Source organism: Coregonus clupeaformis, chromosome 5 (assembly GCF_020615455.1).
Source record: "Coregonus clupeaformis isolate EN_2021a chromosome 5, ASM2061545v1, whole genome shotgun sequence".
Taxonomy (NCBI): Eukaryota; Metazoa; Chordata; class Actinopteri; order Salmoniformes; family Salmonidae; genus Coregonus; species Coregonus clupeaformis.
In genome coordinates this window covers 36,665,585-36,688,129 of record NC_059196.1, presented here as the reverse complement: position 1 = coordinate 36,688,129, position 22,545 = coordinate 36,665,585, and the positions used below count along the sequence as shown (strand labels likewise).

Here is a 22,545-nt window from a genome sequence, read left to right as displayed (position 1 = left end):
GTCAACTATCTCCTCTCCAGTCTCCTATATAATCCTGTCAACTATCTCCTCTCCAGTCTCCTATATAATCCTGTCAACTATCTACTCTCCAGTCTCCTATATAATCCTGTCAACTATCTCCTCTCCAGTCTCCTATATAATCCTGTCAACTATCTCCTCTCCAGTCTCCTATATAATCCTGTCAACTATCTCCTCTCAGTCTCCTATATAATCCTGTCAACTATCTCCTCTCCAGTCTCCTATATAATCCTGTCAACTATCTCCTCTCCAGTCTCCTATATAATCCTGTCAACTATCTCCTCTCCAGTCTCCTATATAATCCTGTCAACTATCTCCTCTCCAGTCTCCTATATAATCCTGTCAACTATCTCCTCTCCAGTCTCCTATATAATCCTGTCAACTATCTCCTCTCCAGTCTCCTATATAATCCTGTCAACTATCTCCTCTCCAGTCTCCTATATAATCCTGTCAACTATCTCTCTCCAGTCTCCTATATAATCCTGTCAACTATCTCTCTCCAGTCTCCTATATAATCCTGTCAACTATCTCCTCTCCAGTCTCCTATATAATCCTGTCAACTATCTCCTCTCCAGTCTCCTATATAATCCTGTCAACTATCTACTCTCCAGTCTCCTATATAATCCTGTCAACTATCTCCTCTCCAGTCTCCTATATAATCCTGTCAACTATCTCCTCTCCAGTCTCCTATATAATCCTGTCAACTATCTCCTCTCCAGTCTCCTATATAATCCTGTCAACTATCTCCTCTCCAGTCTCCTATATAATCCTGTCAACTATCTCCTCTCCAGTCTCCTATATAATCCTGTCAACTATCTCCTCTCCAGTCTCCTATATAATCCTGTCAACTATCTCCTCTCCAGTCTCCTATATAATCCTGTCAACTATCTCCTCTCCAGTCTCTATATAATCCTGTCAACTATTCTCCTCTCCAGTCTCCTATATAATCCTGTCAACTATCTCCTCTCCAGTCTCCTATATAATCCTGTCAACTATCTACTCTCCAGTCTCCTATATAATCCTGTCAACTATCTCCTCTCCAGTCTCCTATATAATCCTGTCAACTATCTCCTCTCCAGTCTCCTATATAATCCTGTCAACTATCTCCTCTCCAGTCTCCTATATAATCCTGTCAACTATCTCCTCTCCAGTCTCCTATATAATCCTGTCAACTATCTCCTCTCCAGTCTCCTATATAATCCTGTCAACTATCTCCTCTCCAGTCTCCTATATAATCCTGTCAACTATCTCCTCTCCAGTCTCCTATATAATCCTGTCAACTATCTACTCTCCAGTCTCCTATATAATCCTGCCAACTATCTCTCTCCAGTCTCTATATAATCCTGTCAACTATCTCCTCTCCAGTCTCCTATATAATCCTGTCAACTATCTCCTCTCCAGTCTCCTATATAATCCTGTCAACTATCCACTCTCCAGTCTCCTATATAATCCTGTCAACTATCTCTCTCCAGTCTCCTATATAATCCTGTCAACTATCTCCCTCTCAGTCTCTATATAATCCTGTCAACTATCTCCTCTCCAGTCTCCTATATAATCCTGTCAACTATCTCCTCTCCAGTCTCCTATATAATCCTGTCAACTATCTCCTCTCCAGTCTCCTATATAATCCTGTCAACTATCTCCTCTCCAGTCTCCTATATAATCCTGTCAACTATCTCCTCTCCAGTCTCCTATATAATCCTGTCAACTATCTCCTCTCCAGTCTCCTATATAATCCTGTCAACTATCTCCTCTCCAGTCTCCTATATAATCCTGTCAACTATCTCCTCTCCAGTCTCCTATATAATCCTGTCAACTATCTCCTCTCCAGTCTCCTATATAATCCTGTCAACTATCTACTCTCCAGTCTCCTATATAATCCTGTCAACTATCTCCTCTCCAGTCTCCTATATAATCCTGTCAACTATCTCCTCTCCAGTCTCCATATAATCCTGTCAACTATCTCTCTCCAGTCTCCTATATAATCCTGTCAACTATCTCCTCTCCAGTCTCCTATATAATCCTGTCAACTATCTCCTCTCCAGTCTCCTATATAATCCTGTCAACTATCTCCTCTCCAGTCTCCTATATAATCCTGTCAACTATCTCCTCTCCAGTCTCCTATATAATCCTGTCAACTATCTCCTCTCCAGTCTCTATATAATCCTGTCAACTATCTACTCTCCAGTCTCCTATATAATCCTGTCAACTATCTCACTCTCCAGTCTCCTATATAATCCTGTCAACTATCTCCTCTCCAGTCTCCTATATAATCCTGTCAACTATCTCCTCTCCAGTCTCCTATATAATCCTGTCAACTATCTCCTCTCCAGTCTCCTATATAATCCTGTCAACTATCTCCTCTCCAGTCTCCTATATAATCCTGTCAACTATCTCCTCTCCAGTCTCCTATATAATCCTGTCAACTATCTCCTCTCCAGTCTCCTATATAATCCTGTCAACTATCTACTCTCCAGTCTCCTATATAATCCTGTCAACTATCTCCTCTCCAGTCTCCTATATAATCCTGTCAACTATCTCCTCTCCAGTCTCCTATATAATCCTGTCAACTATCTCTCTCCAGTCTCCTATATAATCCTGTCAACTATCTCCTCTCCAGTCTCCTATATAATCCTGTCAACTATCTCCTCTCCAGTCTCCTATATAATCCTGTCAACTATCTCCTCTCCAGTCTCCTATATAATCCTGTCAACTATCTCCTCTCCAGTCTCCTATATAATCCTGTCAACTATCTCCTCTCCAGTCTCCTATATAATCCTGTCAACTATCTCCTCTCCAGTCTCCTATATAATCCTGTCAACTATCTCCTCTCCAGTCTCCTATATAATCCTGTCAACTATCTCCTCTCCAGTCTCCTATATAATCCTGTCAACTATCTCCTCTCCAGTCTCCTATATAATCCTGTCAACTATCTCCTCTCCAGTCTCCTATATAATCCTGTCAACTATCCACTCTCCAGTCTCCTATATAATCCTGTCAACTATCCACTCTCCAGTCTCCTATATAATCCTGTCAACTATCTCCTCTCCAGTCTCCTATATAATCCTGTCAACTATCTCCTCTCCAGTCTCCTATATAATCCTGTCAACTATCTCCTCTCCAGTCTCCTATATAATCCTGTCAACTATCTACTCTCCAGTCTCCTATATAATCCTGTCAACTATCTCTCTCCAGTCTCCCATATAATCCTGCCAACTATCTCCTCTCAGTCTCCTATATAATCCTGTCAACTATCTACTCTCCAGTCTCCTATAATCCTGTCAACTATCTCCTCTCCAGTCTCCTATATAATCCTGTCAACTATCTACTCTCCAGTCTCCTATATAATCCTGTCAACTATCTACTCTCCAGTCTCCTATATAATCCTGTCAACTATCTCCTCTCCAGTCTCCTATATAATCCTGTCAACTATATCCTCTCCAGTCTCCTATATAATCCTGTCAACTATCCACTCTCCAGTCTCCTATATAATCCTGTCAACTATCCACTCTCCAGTCTCCTATATAATCCTGCCAACTATCTCCTCTCCAGTCTCCTATATAATCCTGTCAACTATCTCCTCTCCAGTCTCCTATATAATCCTGTCAACTATCTCCTCTCCAGTCTCCTATATAATCCTGTCAACTATCTCCTCTCCAGTCTCCTATATAATCCTGTCAACTATCTCCTCTCCAGTCTCCTATATAATCCTGTCAACTATCTCCTCTCCAGTCTCCTATATAATCCTGTCAACTATCTCCTCTCCAGTCTCCTATATAATCCTGTCAACTATCTCCTCTCCAGTCTCCTATATAATCCTGTCAACTATCTCCTCTCCAGTCTCCTATATAATCCTGTCAACTATCCACTCTCCAGTCTCCTATATAATCCTGTCAACTATCTCCTCTCCAGTCTCCTATATAATCCTGTCAACTATCTCCTCTCCAGTCTCTATATAATCCTGTCAACTATATCCTCTCCAGTCTCCTATATAATCCTGTCAACTATCCACTCTCCAGTCTCCTATATAATCCTGTCAACTATCTCTCTCAGTCTCCTATATAATCCTGTCAACTATCTACTCTCCAGTCTCCTATATAATCCTGTCAACTATCTCCTCTCCAGTCTCCTATATAATCCTGTCAACTATCTCCTCTCCAGTCTCCTATATAATCCTGCCAACTATCTCCTCTCCAGTCTCCTATATAATCCTGTCAACTATCTCCTCTCCAGTCTTCTATATAATCCTGTCAACTATCTCCTCTCCAGTCTCCTATATAATCCTGTCAACTATCTCCTCTCCAGTCTCCTATATAATCCTGTCAACTATCTCCTCTCCAGTCTCCTATATAATCCTGTCAACTATCTCCTCTCCAGTCTCCTATATAATCCTGTCAACTATCTCCTCTCCAGTCTCCTATATAATCCTGTCAACTATCTACTCTCCAGTCTCCTATATAATCCTGTCAACTATCTCCTCTCCAGTCTCCTATATAATCCTGTCAACTATCTCCTCTCCAGTCTCTCTATAATCCTGTCAACTATCTCCCTCTCCAGTCTCCTATATAATCCTGTCAACTATCTACTCTCAGTCTCCTATATAATCCTGTCAACTATCTCCTCTCCAGTCTCCTCTATAATCCTGCCAACTATCTCCTCCAGTCTCCTATATAATCCTGTCAACTATCTACTCTCCAGTCTCCTATAATCCTGTCAACTATCTCCTCTCCAGTCTCCTATATAATCCTGTCAACTATCTACTCTCCAGTCTCCTATATAATCCTGTCAACTATCTCACTCTCCAGTCTCCTATATAATCCTGTCAACTATCTCACTCTCCAGTCTCCTATATAATCCTGTCAACTATCTCCTCTCCAGTCTCCTATATAATCCTGTCAACTATCTACTCTCCAGTCTCCTATATAATCCTGTCAACTATCTCCTCTCCAGTCTCCTATATAATCCTGTCAACTATCTCTCTCCAGTCTCCTATATAATCCTGTCAACTATCTACTCTCCAGTCTCCTATATAATCCTGTCAACTATCTCCTCTCAGTCTCCTATATAATCCTGTCAACTATCCACTCTCCAGTCTCCTATATAATCCTGTCAACTATCTCTCCTCTCCAGTCTCCTATATAATCCTGTCAACTATCTCCTCTCCAGTCTCCTATATATAATCCTGTCAACTATCTACTCCAGTCTCTATATAATCCTGTCAACTTCTCTCCAGTCTCTATATAATCCCCTGTCAACTATCTCTCTCCCAGTCTCCTATATAATCCTGTCAACTATCTCCTCTCCAGTCTCCTATATAATCCTGTCAACTATCTCCTCTCCAGTCTCCTATATAATCCTGTCAACTATCTCCTCTCCAGTCTCCTATATAATCCTGTCAACTATCCACTCTCCAGTCTCCTATATAATCCTGTCAACTATCCCTCTCCAGTCTCCTATATAATCCTGTCAACTATCTCCTCTCCAGTCTCCTATATAATCCTGTCAACTATCTCCTCTCCAGTCTCCTATATAATCCTGTCAATTCTCCTCTCCAGTCTCTATATAATCCTGTCAACTATCTCCTCTCCAGTCTCCTATATAATCCTGTCAACTATCTCCTCTCCAGTCTCCTATATAATCCTGTCAACTATCCACTCTCCAGTCTCCTATATAATCCTGCCAACTATCTCCTCTCCAGTCTCCTATATAATCCTGTCAACTATCTCCTCTCCAGTCTCCTATATAATCCTGTCAACTATATCCTTTCCAGTCTCCTATATAATCCTGTCAACTATCCACTCTCCAGTCTCCTATATAATCCTGTCAACTATCTCCTCTCCAGTCTCCTATATAATCCTGTCAACTATCTCCTCTCCAGTCTCCTATATAATCCTGTCAACTATCTCCTCTCCAGTCTCCTATATAATCCTGTCAACTATCTCCTCTCCAGTCTCCTATATAATCCTGCCAACTATCTCCTCTCCAGTCTCCTATATAATCCTGTCAACTATCTCTCCTCTCCAGTCTCCTATATAATCCTGTCAACTATCTCCTCTCCAGTCTCCTATATAATCCTGCCAACTATCTCCTCTCCAGTCTCCTATATAATCCTGTCAACTATCTCCTCTCCAGTCTCCTATATAATCCTGTCAACTATCTCCCTCCAGTCTCTATAATCTGTCAACTATCTCTCCAGTCTCCTATATAATCCTGTCAACTATCTCTCTCTCCAGTCTCTATATAATCCTGTCAACTATCTCCTCTCCAGTCTCCTATATAATCCTGTCAACTATATCCTCTCCAGTCTCCTATATAATCCTGTCAACTATCTACTCTCCAGTCTCCTATATAATCCTGTCAACTATCCACTCTCCAGTCTCCTATATAATCCTGTCAACTATCTCTCTCCAGTCTCCTATATAATCCTGTCAACTATCTCCTCTCCAGTCTCCTATATAATCCTGTCAACTATCTCCTCTCCAGTCTCCTATATAATCCTGTCAACTATCTACTCTCCAGTCTCCTATATAATCCTGTCAACTATCTCCTCTCCAGTCTCCTATATAATCCTGCCAACTATCTCCTCTCCAGTCTCCTATATAATCCTGTCAACTATCTACTCTCCAGTCTCCTATATAATCCTGTCAACTATCTCCTCTCCAGTCTCCTATATAATCCTGTCAACTATCTACTCTCCAGTCTCCTATATAATCCTGTCAACTATCCACTCTCCAGTCTCCTATATAATCCTGTCAACTATCTCCTCTCCAGTCTCCTATATAATCCTGTCAACTATCTCCTCTCCAGTCTCCTATATAATCCTGTCAACTATCCACTCTCCAGTCTCCTATATAATCCTGTCAACTATCTCCTCTCCAGTCTCCATATAATCCTGTCAACTATCTCCTCTCCAGTCTCCTATATAATCCTGTCAACTATCTCCTCTCCAGTCTCCTATATAATCCTGTCAACTATCTCCTCTCCAGTCTCCCTATAATCCTGTCAAATATCTCCTCTCCAGTCTCCTATATAATCCTGTCAACTATCTCCTCTCCAGTCTCCTATATAATCCTGTCAACTATCTCCTCTCCAGTCTCCTATATAATCCTGTCAACTATCTCCTCTCCAGTCTCCTATATAATCCTGTCAACTATCCTCCTCTCCAGTCTCCTATATAATCCTGTCAACTATTCTCCTCTCCAGTCTCCTATATAATCCTGTCAACTATCTCCTCTCCAGTCTCTATATAATCCTGTCAACTATTCTCCTCTCCAGTCTCCTATAATCCTGTCAACTATCTACTCTCCAGTCTCCTATATAATCCTGCCAACTATCTCTCTCCAGTCTCCTATATAATCCTGTCAACTATCTCCTCTCCAGTCTCCTATATAATCCTGTCAACTATCTCCTCTCCAGTCTCCTATATAATCCTGTCAACTATCTACTCTCCAGTCTCCTATATAATCCTGTCAACTATCTCCTCTCCAGTCTCCTATATAATCCTGCCAACTATCTCCTCTCCAGTCTCCTATATAATCCTGTCAACTATCTCCTCTCCAGTCTCCTATATAATCCTGTCAACTATCTCCTCTCCAGTCTCCTATATAATCCTGTCAACTATCTCCTCTCCAGTCTCCTATATAATCCTGCCAACTATCTCCTCTCCAGTCTCCTATATAATCCTGTCAACTATCTCCTCTCCAGTCTCCTATATAATCCTGTCAACTATCCACTCTCCAGTCTCCTATATAATCCTGTCAACTATCTCCTCTCCAGTCTCCTATATAATCCTGTCAACTATCTCCTCTCCAGTCTCCTATATATAATCCTGTCAACTATCTACTCTCCAGTCTCCTATATAATCCTGTCAACTATCCACTCTCCAGTCTCCTATATAATCCTGTCAACTATCTCCTCTCCAGTCTCCTATATAATCCTGTCAACTATCTCCTCTCCAGTCTCCTATATAATCCTGTCAACTATCTCCTCTCCAGTCTCCTTTATAATCCTGTCAACTATCTCCTCTCCAGTCTCCTATATAATCCTGTCAACTATCTCCTCTCCAGTCTCCTATATAATCCTGTCAACTATCTACTCTCCAGTCTCTATATAATCCTGTCAACTATCTCCTCTCCAGTCTCCTATATAATCCTGTCAACTATCACACTCCAGTCTCCTATATAATCCTGTCAACTATCTCCTCTCCAGTCTCCTATATAATCCTGTCAACTATCTCCTCTCCAGTCTCCTATATAATCCTGTCAACTATCTCCTCTCCAGTCTCCTATATAATCCTGTCAACTATCCACTCTCCAGTCTCCTATATAATCCTGTCAACTATCTCTCTCCAGTCTCTATATAATCCTGTCAACTATCTCCTCTCCAGTCTCCTATATAATCCTGTCAACTATCTACTCTCCAGTCTCCTATATAATCCTGTCAACTATCTCCTCTCCAGTCTCCTATTTAATCCTGTCAACTATCCACTCTCCAGTCTCCTATATAATCCTGTCAACTATCTCCTCTCCAGTCTCCTATATAATCCTGTCAACTATCTCCTCTCCAGTCTCCTATATAATCCTGTCAACTATCTCCTCTCCAGTCGCCTATATAATCCTGTCAACTATCCACTCTCCAGTCTCCTATATAATCCTGTCAACTATCCACTCTCCAGTCTCCTATATAATCCTGTCAACTATCTCCTCTCCTGTCTCCTATATAATCCTGTCAACTATCTCCTCTCCAGTCTCCTATATAATCCTGTCAACTATCTCCTCTCCAGTCTCCTATATAATCCTGTCAACTATCTCCTCTCCAGTCTCCTATATAATCCTGTCAACTATCTCCTCTCCAGTCTCCTATATAATCCTGTCAACTATCTCCTCTCCAGTCTCCTTTATAATCCTGTCAACTATCTCCTCTCCAGTCTCCTATATAATCCTGTCAACTATCTCCTCTCCAGTCTCCTATATAATCCTGTCAACTATCTACTCTCCAGTCTCCTATATAATCCTGTCAACTATCTCCTCTCCAGTCTCCTATATAATCCTGTCAACTATCCACTCTCCAGTCTCCTCTATATAATCCTGTCAACTATCTCCTCTCCAGTCTCCTATATAATCCTGCCAACTATCTCCTCTCCAGTCTCCTATATAATCCTGTCAACTATCTCCTCTCCAGTCTCCTATATAATCCTGTCAACTATCCACTCTCCAGTCTCCTATATAATCCTGTCAACTATATCCTCTCCAGTCTCCTATATAATCCTGTCAACTACCTCCTCTCCAGTCTCCTATATAATCCTGTCAACTATCTCCTCTCCAGTCTCCTATATAATCCTGTCAACTATCTACTCTCCAGTCTCCTATATAATCCTGCCAACTATCTCCTCTCCAGTCTCCTATATAATCCTGTCAACTATCTCCTCTCCAGTCTCCTATATAATCCTGTCAACTATCTCCTCTCCAGTCTCCTATATAATCCTGTCAACTATCTACTCTCCAGTCTCCTCTATAATCCTGTCAACTATCCACAATATTTTACAACAGTTATTTTCTGTTCTGACTATTAATTGTACTGATGTATTATATATCAGTTTATATTGTCAGGATAGGTCTCTGACTGTAGAATGTAGGATTTTAACCCTATACTTTCCTGCTAGACCTGTCACTAGGATTTTAACACTCTCCTCTCCTGCTAGTCCGGTCCCGACCATCACGTGGAGGAAGATGAACGGTAACATCCCTAAGAAGGCTCGTCTGAGGAAGTCCCAGGCTGTTCTGGAGATCCCTAATGTTCAGCTGGAGGACTCGGGGACCTACGAGTGTAAAGCGGAGAACCCCAGAGGAGGAACAGCCTTTAAGGGACACCTCCAGGTCTACAGTAAGTTATGTGGTGGTTGGACTAGAGCTACATTGTTCTGGTGTTAACATGGTATTGGTAAAGACTGCTGTGCTTTTTTACTTGTTTTGTTGGGCAGTTTGTTCTTGTTTTGGACTTGATTGATAGTACTAGGACTCTGGTGTGTTTGGCAGTTTTAAAGATTAATTATTGTGGTGACCATTCTCCAGACTGGTTTGTCTCCTCTGCTGTTTATCTTCTGCTCCTTGATACCTACTGTAGAATATCTATCAACCCAGTCCTGTCTGCTCCCTGATACCTAGTGTAGAATATATATCAACCCAGTCCTGTCTGCTCCCTGATACCTAGTGTAGAATATCTATCAACCCAGTACTGTCTGCTCCTGATACCTAGTGTAGAATATCTATCAACCCAGTCCTGTCTGCTCCCTGATACCTAGTGTAGAATATCTATCAACCCAGTCCTGTCTGCTCCCTGATACCTAGCGTAGAATATATATCAACCCAGTCCTGTCTGCTCCCTGATACCTAGTGTAGAATATCTATCAACCCAGTCCTGTCTGCTCCCTGATACCTAGTGTAGAATATCTATCAACCCAGTCCTGTCTGCTCCCTGATACCTAGTGTAGAATATCTATCAACCCAGTATTGTCTGCTCCCTGATACCTAGTGTAGAATATCTATCAACCCAGTCCTGTCTGCTCCCTGATACCTAGTGTAGAATATCTATCAACCCAGTCCTGTCTGCTCCCTGATACCTAGTGTAGAATATCTATCAACCCAGTCCTGTCTGCTCCTGATACCTAGCGTAGAATATATATCAACCCAGTCCTGTCTGCTCCTGATACCTAGTGTAGAATATCTATCAACCCAGTCCTGTCTGCTCCCTGATACCTAGTGTAGAATATATATCAACCCAGTCCTGTCTGCTCCCTGATACCTAGTGTAGAATATCTATCAACCCAGTCCTGTCTGCTCCCTGATATCTATCAACCCAGTCCTGTCTGCTCCCTGATATCTATCAACCCAGTCCTGTCTGCTCCCTGATATCTATCAACCCAGTCCTGTCTGCTCCCTGATATCTATCAACCCAGTCCTGTCTGCTCTTATCTGGATCATAGTGGCATTGACTTATCTGGAGGATAACGCCACTGTTATCAATGGAAAAACACACATATTGTGCGACATGTTTTACAGTGATTAGGTTTGGCAGAGGAAGTAGAATGGCTCAAAATCCATTAGGTACTGTTACTGAATTGTGTCCACTTCCTGTTATTCTCTCCCTGTTCAGTTTATGTTGACATCATCAATAACTAATTGTTAGAAGTTTATTTGTTTTATTACTATTGATATGCACATAGAGGTACATTTGTAGTTTTTAATATTATTGAGCCATTTGTATAATGGCTAGGTAATACTGCCGACCAAACACACACCTGGTGGAATGAAGACAAGCAGCTTTCTGTGTAGGACTGATATCATCCTGTTTAAAGAGATTTAATTTAAGGGATGTAAAGTCACATGTTGCAGAGCCCCCCTCCATGTGAGGACGGATCAGGGGGTATATATAATTAATCAGCTGTCTCACACACACACACACACACACACACACACACACACACACACACACACACACACACACACACACACACACACACACACACACACACACACACACACACGGACTGGCATGCCAGCCACGTCCTCCTTTAGTCTTTGCATCTTTGATTGGCTGATTATTCAGGGTGAGATGGCCTTTCATCTGTGGTTTGATTGGATGATTATGGTCAGGAAGGTCTCTGATCACAATAAAGGTTGACCTGTTTAAATGACATGCAGCCTGCTGCCAATGAGGCTCCCCCGTCTCTGCTGGCCTGGAGCAAGGAGAATAAGGAGGAGCCAGGGAGTGAAGGGGGAGGTATCTAACTAACTAAAGGAAACACTGGAGGGTTATTGAAGGGGGAGGTGTCTAACTAACTAAAGGAAACACTGGAGGGTTATTGAAGGGGGAGGTGTCTAACTAACTAAAGGAAACACTGGAGGGTAATTGAAGGGGGAGGTGTCTAACTAACTAAATGATACACTGGAGGGTTATTGAAGGGGGAGGTGTCTAACTAACTAAAGGAAACACTGGAGGGAGTATTGAAGGGGGAGGTGTATAACTTAATGAAACACAGGAGGGTTATTGAAGGGGGAGGTGTCTAACTAACTAAAGGAAACACTGGAGGGTTATTGAAGGGGGAGGTGTCTAACTAACTAAAGGAAACACTGGAGGGTTATTGAAGGGGGAGGTGTATAAACTGGGGTAAATACTGCAGGGTCATGACAACATAACAATCAATACAGGGTTATAAACTGGGGTAAATACTGCAGGGTCATGACAACATAACAGTCATTACAGGGTTATAAACTGGGGTAAATACTGCAGGGTCATGACAACATAACAGTCATTACAGGGTTATAAACTGGGGTAAATACTGCAGGGTCATGACAACATAACAATCATTACAGGGTTATAAACTGGGGTAAATACTGCAGGGTCATGACAACATAACAGTCATTACAGGGTTATAAACTGGGGTAAATACTGCAGGGTCATGACAACATAACAGTCATTACAGGGTTATAAACTGGGGTAAATACTGCAGGGTCATGACAACATAACAGTCATTACAGGGTTATAAACTGGGGTAAATACTGTACGGTCATTGTCAAAAGGGGAAATGATGTGTGTGTGTGGGTATGTATGTGTGCCTGTGTATGCGCGTGTCAAGGATTTTCATCTGTTGATCTGTTCTCTCCTCCCCAGCCTTCCCCCAGTGGATCAGCATGATAAACGACAGCCAGTTGGACAGCGGAGATCAGCTGCAGTGGGAGTGCAAGGCCACAGGGAGGCCTAGACCCACCTACCGCTGGCTCCGCAATGGAGAGGCACTCACACCACAGGTACTCACACCACAGGTACTCACACCACAGGGACTCACACCACAGCTACTCACACCACAGGGACTCACACCACAGGTACTCACACCACAGGTACTCACACCACAGCTACTCACACCACAGCTACTCACACCACAGGTACTCACACCACAGCCACTCACACCACAGCTACTCACACCACAGGTACTCACACCACAGCTACTCACACCACAGCTACTCACACCACAGCTACTCACACCACAGGGACTCACACCACAGGGACTCACACCACAGCTACTCACACCACAGGGACTCACACCACAGCTACTCACACCACAGCTACTCACACCACAGGTACTCACACCACAGGTACTCACACCACAGGGACTCACACCACAGCTACTCACACCACAGGGACTCACACCACAGGGACTCACACCACAGCTACTCACACCACAGGGACTCACACCACAGGTACTCACACCACAGGGACTCACACCACAGGTACTCACACCACAGCTACTCACACCACAGCTACTCACACCACAGGTACTCACACCACAGCTACTCACACCACAGCTACTCACACCACAGGTACTCACACCACAGCTACTCACACCACAGCCACTCACACCACAGGGTGGCAGGTGGCTTAGTGGGTAAGAGCGTTGTGCCAGTAACCGAAAAGTCGCTGGTTCTAATCCCCGAGCCGACTAGATGAAAAATGTGTTGATGTGCCCTTAAGCAAGGCACTTAACCCTAATTGCTCATGTAAGTCGCTCTGGATAAGAGCGTCTGCTAAATGACTAAAATGTAAATGTACTCACACCACAGGTACTCACAATAAAAATAAAACACATACATACACCCCCCCCCCCCCCTAACCCCATAGGTACTTGCCATTAGGAACACACACAACACCCCTCCCTCTTCAACACCCTACAGTCAGATAATAAGGTATGTAATTTCCCCTGTCCTATGGACTGACAGTCAGATAATAAGGTATGTAATTTCCCCTGTCCTATGGACTGACAGTCAAAAAGTAACATGGTATTGTGAACCCTGCTTCCAAATCGCTCCCTCTTTCCTATTTATAAAACTGGTTGTTTGGATCCTGGATGCTGATTGGACGAGCAGCGGTCCAAGCCGCGCTTTATTGGCCGTCGCAGACACACCTCTGCCTGGCAACAGCTCCACCTGAAAACGATCACTGTGCCTCCATAATAATATAATAATAATAATAATAATATGCCATTTAGCAGACGCTTTTATCCAAAGCGACTTACAGTCGTGCGTGCATACATTTTTGTGTATGGGTGGTCCCGGGGATCGAACCCACTACCTTGGCGTTACAAGCGCCGTGCTCTACCAGCTGAGCTACAGAGGACCACTGAATATAATGTTCATGTTGCTGTCTGAATCATCTCTTGTATTTATCTCAACTCATTATTTCCCCTTTGCTTCCAGCCTAGCGTTTGGTTTGGTACAGCGGGGGTTAATATAAGCCTCGCTGTCTGCCTGTCTGACCTCGGAAACAATGTTTCACTTTTGAATTTCGATCTCTTTACCAAACATAGAGGGAATGGTGCCCAGACACTACAACTGTTTCTGAGCCAGTCGAAATCACGCATCATCGTCATTATCACGGACATATCCAAGTACATGCCAATAGAAAAAAAAGCTCAAACAAACAAAAATGCAGCTAGTGTCCTATCATTCCAGGTTCAATGTTTGACGTGAGTTAGCTGAGCTAGCTAGCAAGCAGTTATCCAGCCTGCATAGCAACCATTTTGTTTAGAACGGATGACCAGTCCTTTTTGCATAGCAACTATTCAAAAATAATGAATTACTGGCTGGGCGTCTGTAGCAACATGACCAAAAGAACTAACAACCAGAGTTTTGTCTGGACTATATCTTCTGGTGGAATAATTAAATTGTATGAATTTACTCATCAAAATTGATTGTTTATTGTTTATAAAAGTAATCAGGCACACGTCAGGCCGAACAATGCCTCTTACCTGTGACTGTATTCATGATACAGCACCGCCTCTTACCTGTGACTGTATTCAGATGCTAAACTACAGGACTGTTTTGCTAGCACAGACTGGAATATGTTCTGGGATTCTTCCGATGGCATTGAGGAGTACACCACATCAGTCACTGGCTTCATCAATAAGTGCATCGATGATGTTGTCCCCACATTGACTGTACGTACATACCCCAATCAGAAGCCATGGATTACAGGAAACATCCGCACTGAGCTAAAGGGTAGAGCTGCCACTTTCAAGGAGCGGGACTCTAACCCGGACGCTTATAAGACATCCCGCTATGCCCTCCGACGAACCATCAAACAGGCAAAGAGTCAATACAGGACTAAGATTGAATCGTACTACACCGGCTCTGACGCTCGTCGGATGTGGCAGGGCTTGAAAACTATAACAGACTACAAAGGGAAGCACAGCCGCAAGCTGCCCAGTGACACAAGCCTACCAGACGAGCTAAATTACTTCTATGCTCGCTTCGAGGCAAGTAACACTGAAACATGCATGAGAGCATCAGCTGTTCCGGACGACTGTGTGAAAACACTCTCCGTAGCCGATGTGAGTAAGACCTTTAAACAGGTCAACATTCACAAGGCCGCAGGGCCAGACGGATTACCAGGACGTGTACTCCGAGCATGCGCTGACCAACTGGCAAGTGTCTTCACTGACATTTTCAACCTGTCCCTGACCCGATCTGTAATACCTACATGTTTCAAGCAGACCACCATAGTCCCTGTGCCCAAGAACACTAAGGTAATCTGCCTAAATGACTACCGACCCGTAGCACTCACGTCTGTAGCCATGAAGTGCTTTGAAAGGCTGGTCATGGCTCACATCAACACCATTATCCCAGAAACCCTAGACCCACTCCAATTTGCATACCGCACAACAGATCCACAGATGATGCAATCTTTATTGCGCTCCACACTGCCCTTTCACACCTGGACAAAAGGAACACCTATGTGAGAATACTATTCATTGACCACAGCTCAGCGTTCAACACCATAGTGTCCTCAAAGCTCGTCACTAAGCTAAGGATCCTGGGACTAAACACCTCCCTCTGCAACTGGATCCTGGACTTCCTGACGGGCCGCCCCCAGGTGGTGAGGGTAGGTAACAACACATCTGCCACGCTGATCCTCAACACGGGGGCCCCTCAGGGGTGCGTGCTCAGTCCCCTCCTGTACTCCCTGTTCACTCATGACTGCATGGCCAGGCACGACTCCAACACCATCATTAAGTTTGCCGATGACACAACAGTGGTAGGCCTGATTTCCGACAACGACGAGACAGCCTTAGGGAGGAGGTCAGAGACCTGGTCGTGTGGTGCCAGGACAACAACCTCTCTCTCAACGTGATCAAGACAATGGAAATGATTGTGGACTACAGGAAAAAGATGAGGACCGAGCACGCCCCCATTGTCATCGACGGGGCTGTAGTGGAGCAGGTTGAGAGCTTCAAGTTCCTTGGTGTCCACATCACCAACAAACTAACATGGTCCAAGCACACCAAGACAGTCGTGAAGAAGGCACGACAAAACCTATTCCCCCTAAGGAGACTGAAAATATTTGGCGTGGGTCCTCAGATCCTCAAAAGGTTCTACAGCTGCACCATCGAGAGCATTCTGACTGGTTGCTTCACTGCCTGGTATGGCAACTGCTCGGCCACCGACCGTAAGGCACTACAGAGGGTAGTGCGTATGGCCCAGTACATCACTGGGGCCAAGCTTCCTGCCATCCAGGACCTCTATACCAGGCGGTGTCATAGAAAGACCCTAAAAATTGTCAAAGACTCCAGCCACCCTAGTCATAGACTGTTCTCTCTGCTACCGCACGGCAAGCGGTACCGGAGCGCCAAGTCTAGGTCCAAGAGGCTTCTAAACAGCTTCTACCCCCAAGCAATAAGGCTCCTGAACATCTAATCAAATGTCTACCCTATGGGTCTCCCTGTGGGTCTATGGGTCTCCCTATGGGTCTCCCTATGGGTCTCCATATGGGTCTCCCTATGGGTCTCTCTATGGGTCTCCCTATGGGTCTTCCTATAGGTCTTCCTATGGGTCTCCCTATGGGTCTCCCTATGGGTCTCCCTATGGGTCTATGGATCTCCCTATGGGTCTATGGGTCTCCATATGGGTCTCCCTATGGGTCTCCCTATGGGCCTCCCTATGGGTCTCCCTATGGGTCTCCCTATGGGCCTCCCTATGGGTCTCCCTATGGGACTCCCTATGGGTCTATGGGTCTCCCTATGGGTCTATGGGTCTCCTATGGGTCTATGGGTCTCCCTATGGGTCTCCATATGGGTCTCCCTATGGGTCTATGGGTCTCCCTATGAGTCTCCATATGGATCTCCCTATGGGTCTCCCTATGGGCCTCCCTATGGGTCTCCCTATGGGTGTTCCTATGGGTCTCCCTATGGGTCTCCCTATGGGTCTCCCTATGGGCCTCCCTATGGGTCTCCCTATGGGTCTATGGGTCTCCCTATGGGTCTCCCTATGGGCCTCCCTATGGGCCTCCCTATGGGTCTATGGGTCTCCCTATGGGCCTCCCTATGGGTCTATGGGTCTCCCTATGGGTCTCCCTATGGGTCTCCCTATGGGTCTATGGGCCTCCCTATGGGTCTCCCTATGGGTCTCCCTATGGGTCTCCCTATGGGTCTCCCTATGGGCCTCCCTATGGGTCTCTTTATGGGCCTCCCTATGGGTCTCCCTATGGGTCTCCCTATGGGTCTCCCTATGGGCCTCCCTATGGGTCTCCCTATGGGTCTCTCTATGGGTCTCTCTATGGGCCTCCCTATGGGTCTCCCTATGGGTCTATGGGTCTCCCTATGGGTCTCCCTATGGGCCTCCCTATGGGCCTCCCTATGGGTCTCCCTATGGGTCTCCCTATGGGTCTCCCTATGGGTCTATGGGCCTCCCTATGGGTCTCCCTATGGGTCTCCCTATGGGTCTCCCTATGGATCTCCCTATGGGTCTATGGGTCTCCCGATGGGCCTCCCTATGGTTCTCCCTATGGGTCTATGGGTCTCCCTATGGGTCTCCCTATGGGTCTCCCTATGGGTCTATGGGTCTCCCTATGGGTCTCCCTATGGGTCTATGGGTCTCCCTATGGGTCTCCCTATGGGTCTCCCTATGGGTCTATGGGTCTCCCTATGGGCCTCCCTATGGGTCTCCCTATGGGTCTACCTATGGGTCTCCCTATGGGTCTATGGGCCTCCCTATGGGTCTCCCTATGGGTCTCCCTATGGGTCTCCCTATGGGTCTCCCTATGGGTCTCCCTATGGGCCTCCCTATGGGCCTCCCTATGGGTCTATGGGTCTCCCTATGGGTCTCCCTATGGGTCTCCTATGGGTCTATGGGTCTCCCTATGGGTCTCCCTATGGGTCTCCCTATGGGTCTCCCTATGGGTCTCCCTATGGGTCTCCCTATGGGCCTCCCTATGGGCCTCCCTATGGGTCTATGGGTCTCCCTATGGGTCTCCCTATGGGTCTCCCTATGGGTCTATGGGCCTCCCTATGGGTCTCCCTGTGGGTCTATGGTTCTCCTTATGGGTCTCCCTATGGGTCTCCCTATGGGTCTCCCTATGGGCCTCCCTATGGGCCTCCCTATGGGTCTCCCTATGGGTCTCCCTATGGGTCTCCCTATGGGTCTCCCTATGGGTCTATGGGTCTCCCTATGGGTCTCCCTATGGGTCTCCCTATGGGTCTCCCTGTGGGCCTCCCTATGGGTCTCCCTATGGGTCTCCCTATGGGTCTCCCTATGGGTCTTCCTATGGGTCTCCCTATGGGTCTCCCTATGGGTCTCCCTATGGGTCTCCCTATGGGTCTCCCTATGGGTCTATGGGTCTCCCTATGGGTCTCCCTATGGGTCTCCCTATGGGTCTCCCTATGGGTCTATGGGTCTCCCTATGGGTCTCCCTATGGGTCTCCCTATGGGTCTCCCTATGGGTCTCCCTATTGGTCTCCCTATGGGTCTCCCTATGGGTCTATGGGTCTCCCTATGGGCCTCCCTATGGGTCTATGGGTCTCCCTATGGGTCTCCCTATGGGTCTTCCTATGGGTCTCCCTATGGGCCTCCCTATGGGTCTCCCTATGGGTCTATGGGTCTCCCTATTGGTCTCCCTATGGGTCTATGGGTCTCCCTATGGGCCTCCCTATGGGTCTATGGGTCTCCCTATGGGTCTCCCTATGGGTCTCCCTATGGGTCTCCCTATGGGTCTCCCTATGGGTCTATGGGTCTCCCTATGGGCCTCCCTATGGGTCTCCCTATGGGTCTCCCTATGGGTCTCCCTATGGGTCTTCCTATGGGTCTCCCTATGGGTCTCCCTATGGGTCTCCCTATGGGTCTTCCTATGGGTCTCCCTATGGGTCTCCCTATGGGTCTCCCTGTGGGTCTCCCTATGGGTCTCCCTATGGGTTTCCTATGGGTCTCCATATGGGTCTTCCTATGGGTCTTCCTATGGGTCTCCCTATGGGTTTCCTATGGGTCTCCATATGGGTCTTCCTATGGGTCTTCCTATGGGTCTCCCTATGGGCCTCCCTATGGGTCTCCCTATGGGTCTATGGGTCTCCCTATAGGTCTCCCTATGGGTCTATGGGTCTCCCTATGGGCCTCCCTATGGGTCTATGGGTCTCCCTATGGGTCTCCCTATGGGTCTTCCTATGGGTCTCCCTATGGGTCTCCCTATGGGTCTCCCTATGGGTCTCCTTATGGGTCTTCCTATGGGTCTATGGGTCTCCCTATGGGTCTCCCTATGGGTCTATGGGTCTCCCTATGGGTCTCCCTATGGGTCTATGGGTCTCCCTATGGGCCTCCCTATGGGTCTCCCTATGGGTCTATGGGTCTCCCTATGGGTCTCCCTATGGGTCTCCCTATGGGTCTATGGGTCTCCCTATGGGTCTCCCTATGGGTCTCCCTATGGGTCTATGGGTCTCCCTATGGGTCTATGGGTCTCCCTATGGGTCTCCCTATGGGTCTATGGGTCTCCCTATGGGTCTCCCTATGGGTCTATGGGTCTCCCTATGGGTCTATGGGTCTCCCTATGGGTCTATGGGTCTCCCTATGGGCCTCCCTATGGGTCTTCCTATGGGTCTATGGGTCTCCCTATGGGTCTATGGGTCTCCCTATGGGTCTATGGGTCTCCCTATGGGCCTCCCTATGGGTCTCCCTATGGCCCTCCCTATGGGTCTCCCTATGGGTCTATGGGTCTCCCTATGGGTCTCCCTATGGGTCTCCCTATGGGTCTCCCTATGGGTCTATGGGTCTCCCTATGGGTCTCCCTATGGGTCTATGGGTCTCCCTATGGGTCTCCCTATGGGTCTATGGGTCTCCCTATGGGTCTCCCTATGGGTCTCCCTATGGGTCTCCCTATGGGTCTTCCTATGGGTCTTCCTATGGGTCTTCCTATGGGTCTTCCTATGGGCCCTGGTTTAAAGTAATGCACTACAGTATATAGGGAATAGTGTGCCATTTGAGACACTGTCAAGGTGTTCTGCCTTTAATAAGAGGAGTATGTTGTGTTACAGAGCAGAGTGGAGATGGTGAATGGGGAACTAATCATCCACAAGGTCCAGCAGACTGACTCTGGGATGTACCAGTGTGTCGCTGAGAACAAATACGGAGCCATCTACTCCAGCGCAGAACTCAGCATCTTAGGTATGCTATCGTTTTCACCTGTGTTGTTGTTGTTGTAGTTGTTGTTGTATTCATTCCGGCACTGTATATATGTATTTAGTCCTTGTTACTAATTCAAAATTCACTAATTGTAAATAGCCTCACGGCAAACCAACGTTGAAGTCTATTGACTTCAATTCAGTCAATTCAGGAAGTAAACTGAAATTCAAATTTTCCTCATTGCTTGGAATTTGAATTTCAGTTTGCTTCCTGAACCAACGTTGCTGCACACCCATCCACTGTCTCAGGTCTGCTTTTGTTTGTCATTATGTTAAAAGGGGGTCTGTTCTGGTGTGTTTGTCATTATGTTAAAAGGGGGTCTGTTCTGGTGTGTTTGTCATTATGTTAAAAGGGGGTCTGTTCAGGTGTGTTTGTCATTATGTTAAAGTGGGTCTGTTCTGGTGTGTTTGTCATTATGTTAAAAGGGGGTCTGTTCTGGTGTGTTTGTCATTATGTTAAAAGGGGGTCTGTTCTGGTGTGTTTGTCATTATGTTAAAAGGGGGTCTGTTCTGGTGTGTTTGTCATTATGTTAAAAGGGGGTCTGTTCTGCTTTTGTTTGTCATTATGTTAAAAGGGGGTCTGTTCTGATGCGAAAAATGCAGTGCAGAGAAAGTAAATGAGTTTGTTGTGCAGCAATAGTTTTTTTGCGGCAAATATAAATGTAATTGGCCTGTTTATCCACTAAGGTAGGCCTGCTGTTTTCTTCAACTCTATAAACAATTAAATGGCTGGATATTGGCATGTGACACTGAACAGGCCACGTCCTGAAAAGGGAGAGAGATAGCAACATTGGACGAAAAGAAAGCTTGAGAAGGCTGATTGGCTCAACGGCGCCTGGTTGAACCTGAACAGTGGTTGGCAAGAATAAATGAAAGACAGAGGCTGCGTCCCAAATAGCACCCTAATCCCTATGTAGTGCACTACATCTGACCAGGGTCCATAGCGCTCTGGTGAAAAGTAGTGCACTATATACAGATGTAGGATCTTAATTTGACCAGTTTCTCACAGCAGGAAAATAATCCTGCAGCAACAGGAAATGTGTAGATTATAATCAACGGACATTTTTTGTAGGGGTTGATACATTTTTCGTTAGGTGGGTTGATACATTTTTTAGGGCAAATTAAGTCTGACGTTTGAAAGTGAAAATTACAAACTTTAAAATACGTTTTAAAGGGAATGGGGTGCCATTTGGGACAAATCCAGAACCTTGTGGTTATATGCCATGTCTGTATGCATCAGACAGTGACTTAGAGGGTTAGATGCTCAAGGGGAAAGAAGACAGGAGGAGAAAGGAGAAAGATGTTGGTGATGTATCTATCCTGAACGACCACAGCTGTACACAATAGTTTCTGTTTTGTACAATCAGAAACGGTTTGTCCGCCCTGCAGTATTCACTGGCTGTCTGTCTGCCCTGCAGTATTCACTTTCTGTCTGTCTGCCCTGCAGTATTCAATGGTAGGCTTCTATTAAAGATTTTTGTCTGCCCTGCAGTATTCAATGGTAGGCTTCTATTAAAGCCATTTGAATGTCCTGCAGTATTCAACGGTATGCATCTATTGAAGCTATCAGCTCAACATTGTGAATGTGACAGAATAACATATTGACCAAATGACAAAAGCACAGAATTGCATCTTCCTGCTTGAAAGCTGCTTTAGTTTACTTAGTAGATTAAGCACAATGTGCACGCTGTCTGTGTAAGAAGCATGAAAGATTAGTATGCAGCATTTACTTTGTGCGAGAACCATTTTGTTTGTTCAAGAAGCATTGAAGATATGCAAGAAGCATTTAGTTTGTGTAAGGAGCATGTACTATGTGTAAGAAGCATTTAGTATGTGTAAGCAGCATTTAGTATGTGTAAGCAGCATTTAGTATGTGTAAGGAGCATTTAGTATGTGTAAGGAGCATTTAGTATGTGTAAGGAGCATTTAGTATGTGTAAGGAGCATTTAGTATGTGTAAGGAGCATTTAGTATGTGTAAGGAGCATTTAGTATGTGTAAGCAGCATTTAGTATGTGTAAGGAGCATTTAGTATGTG

General features: G+C 45.4%; 1 protein-coding gene across 1 annotated transcript in view; it reads left to right on the top strand.

Moving 5' to 3' along the window:
- The window catches only part of cntn5 (contactin 5), a 542,763-nt gene that overhangs the window by 295,799 nt on the left and 224,419 nt on the right, over positions 1–22,545 (top strand). The window contains exons 9-11 of the mRNA XM_041876697.2: positions 9,719–9,900; positions 12,688–12,824; positions 20,363–20,492. Of these exons, the coding sequence (XP_041732631.1) occupies positions 9,719–9,900; positions 12,688–12,824; positions 20,363–20,492 (449 nt within the window). The remainder of the gene's footprint in view (positions 1–9,718; positions 9,901–12,687; positions 12,825–20,362; positions 20,493–22,545) is intronic.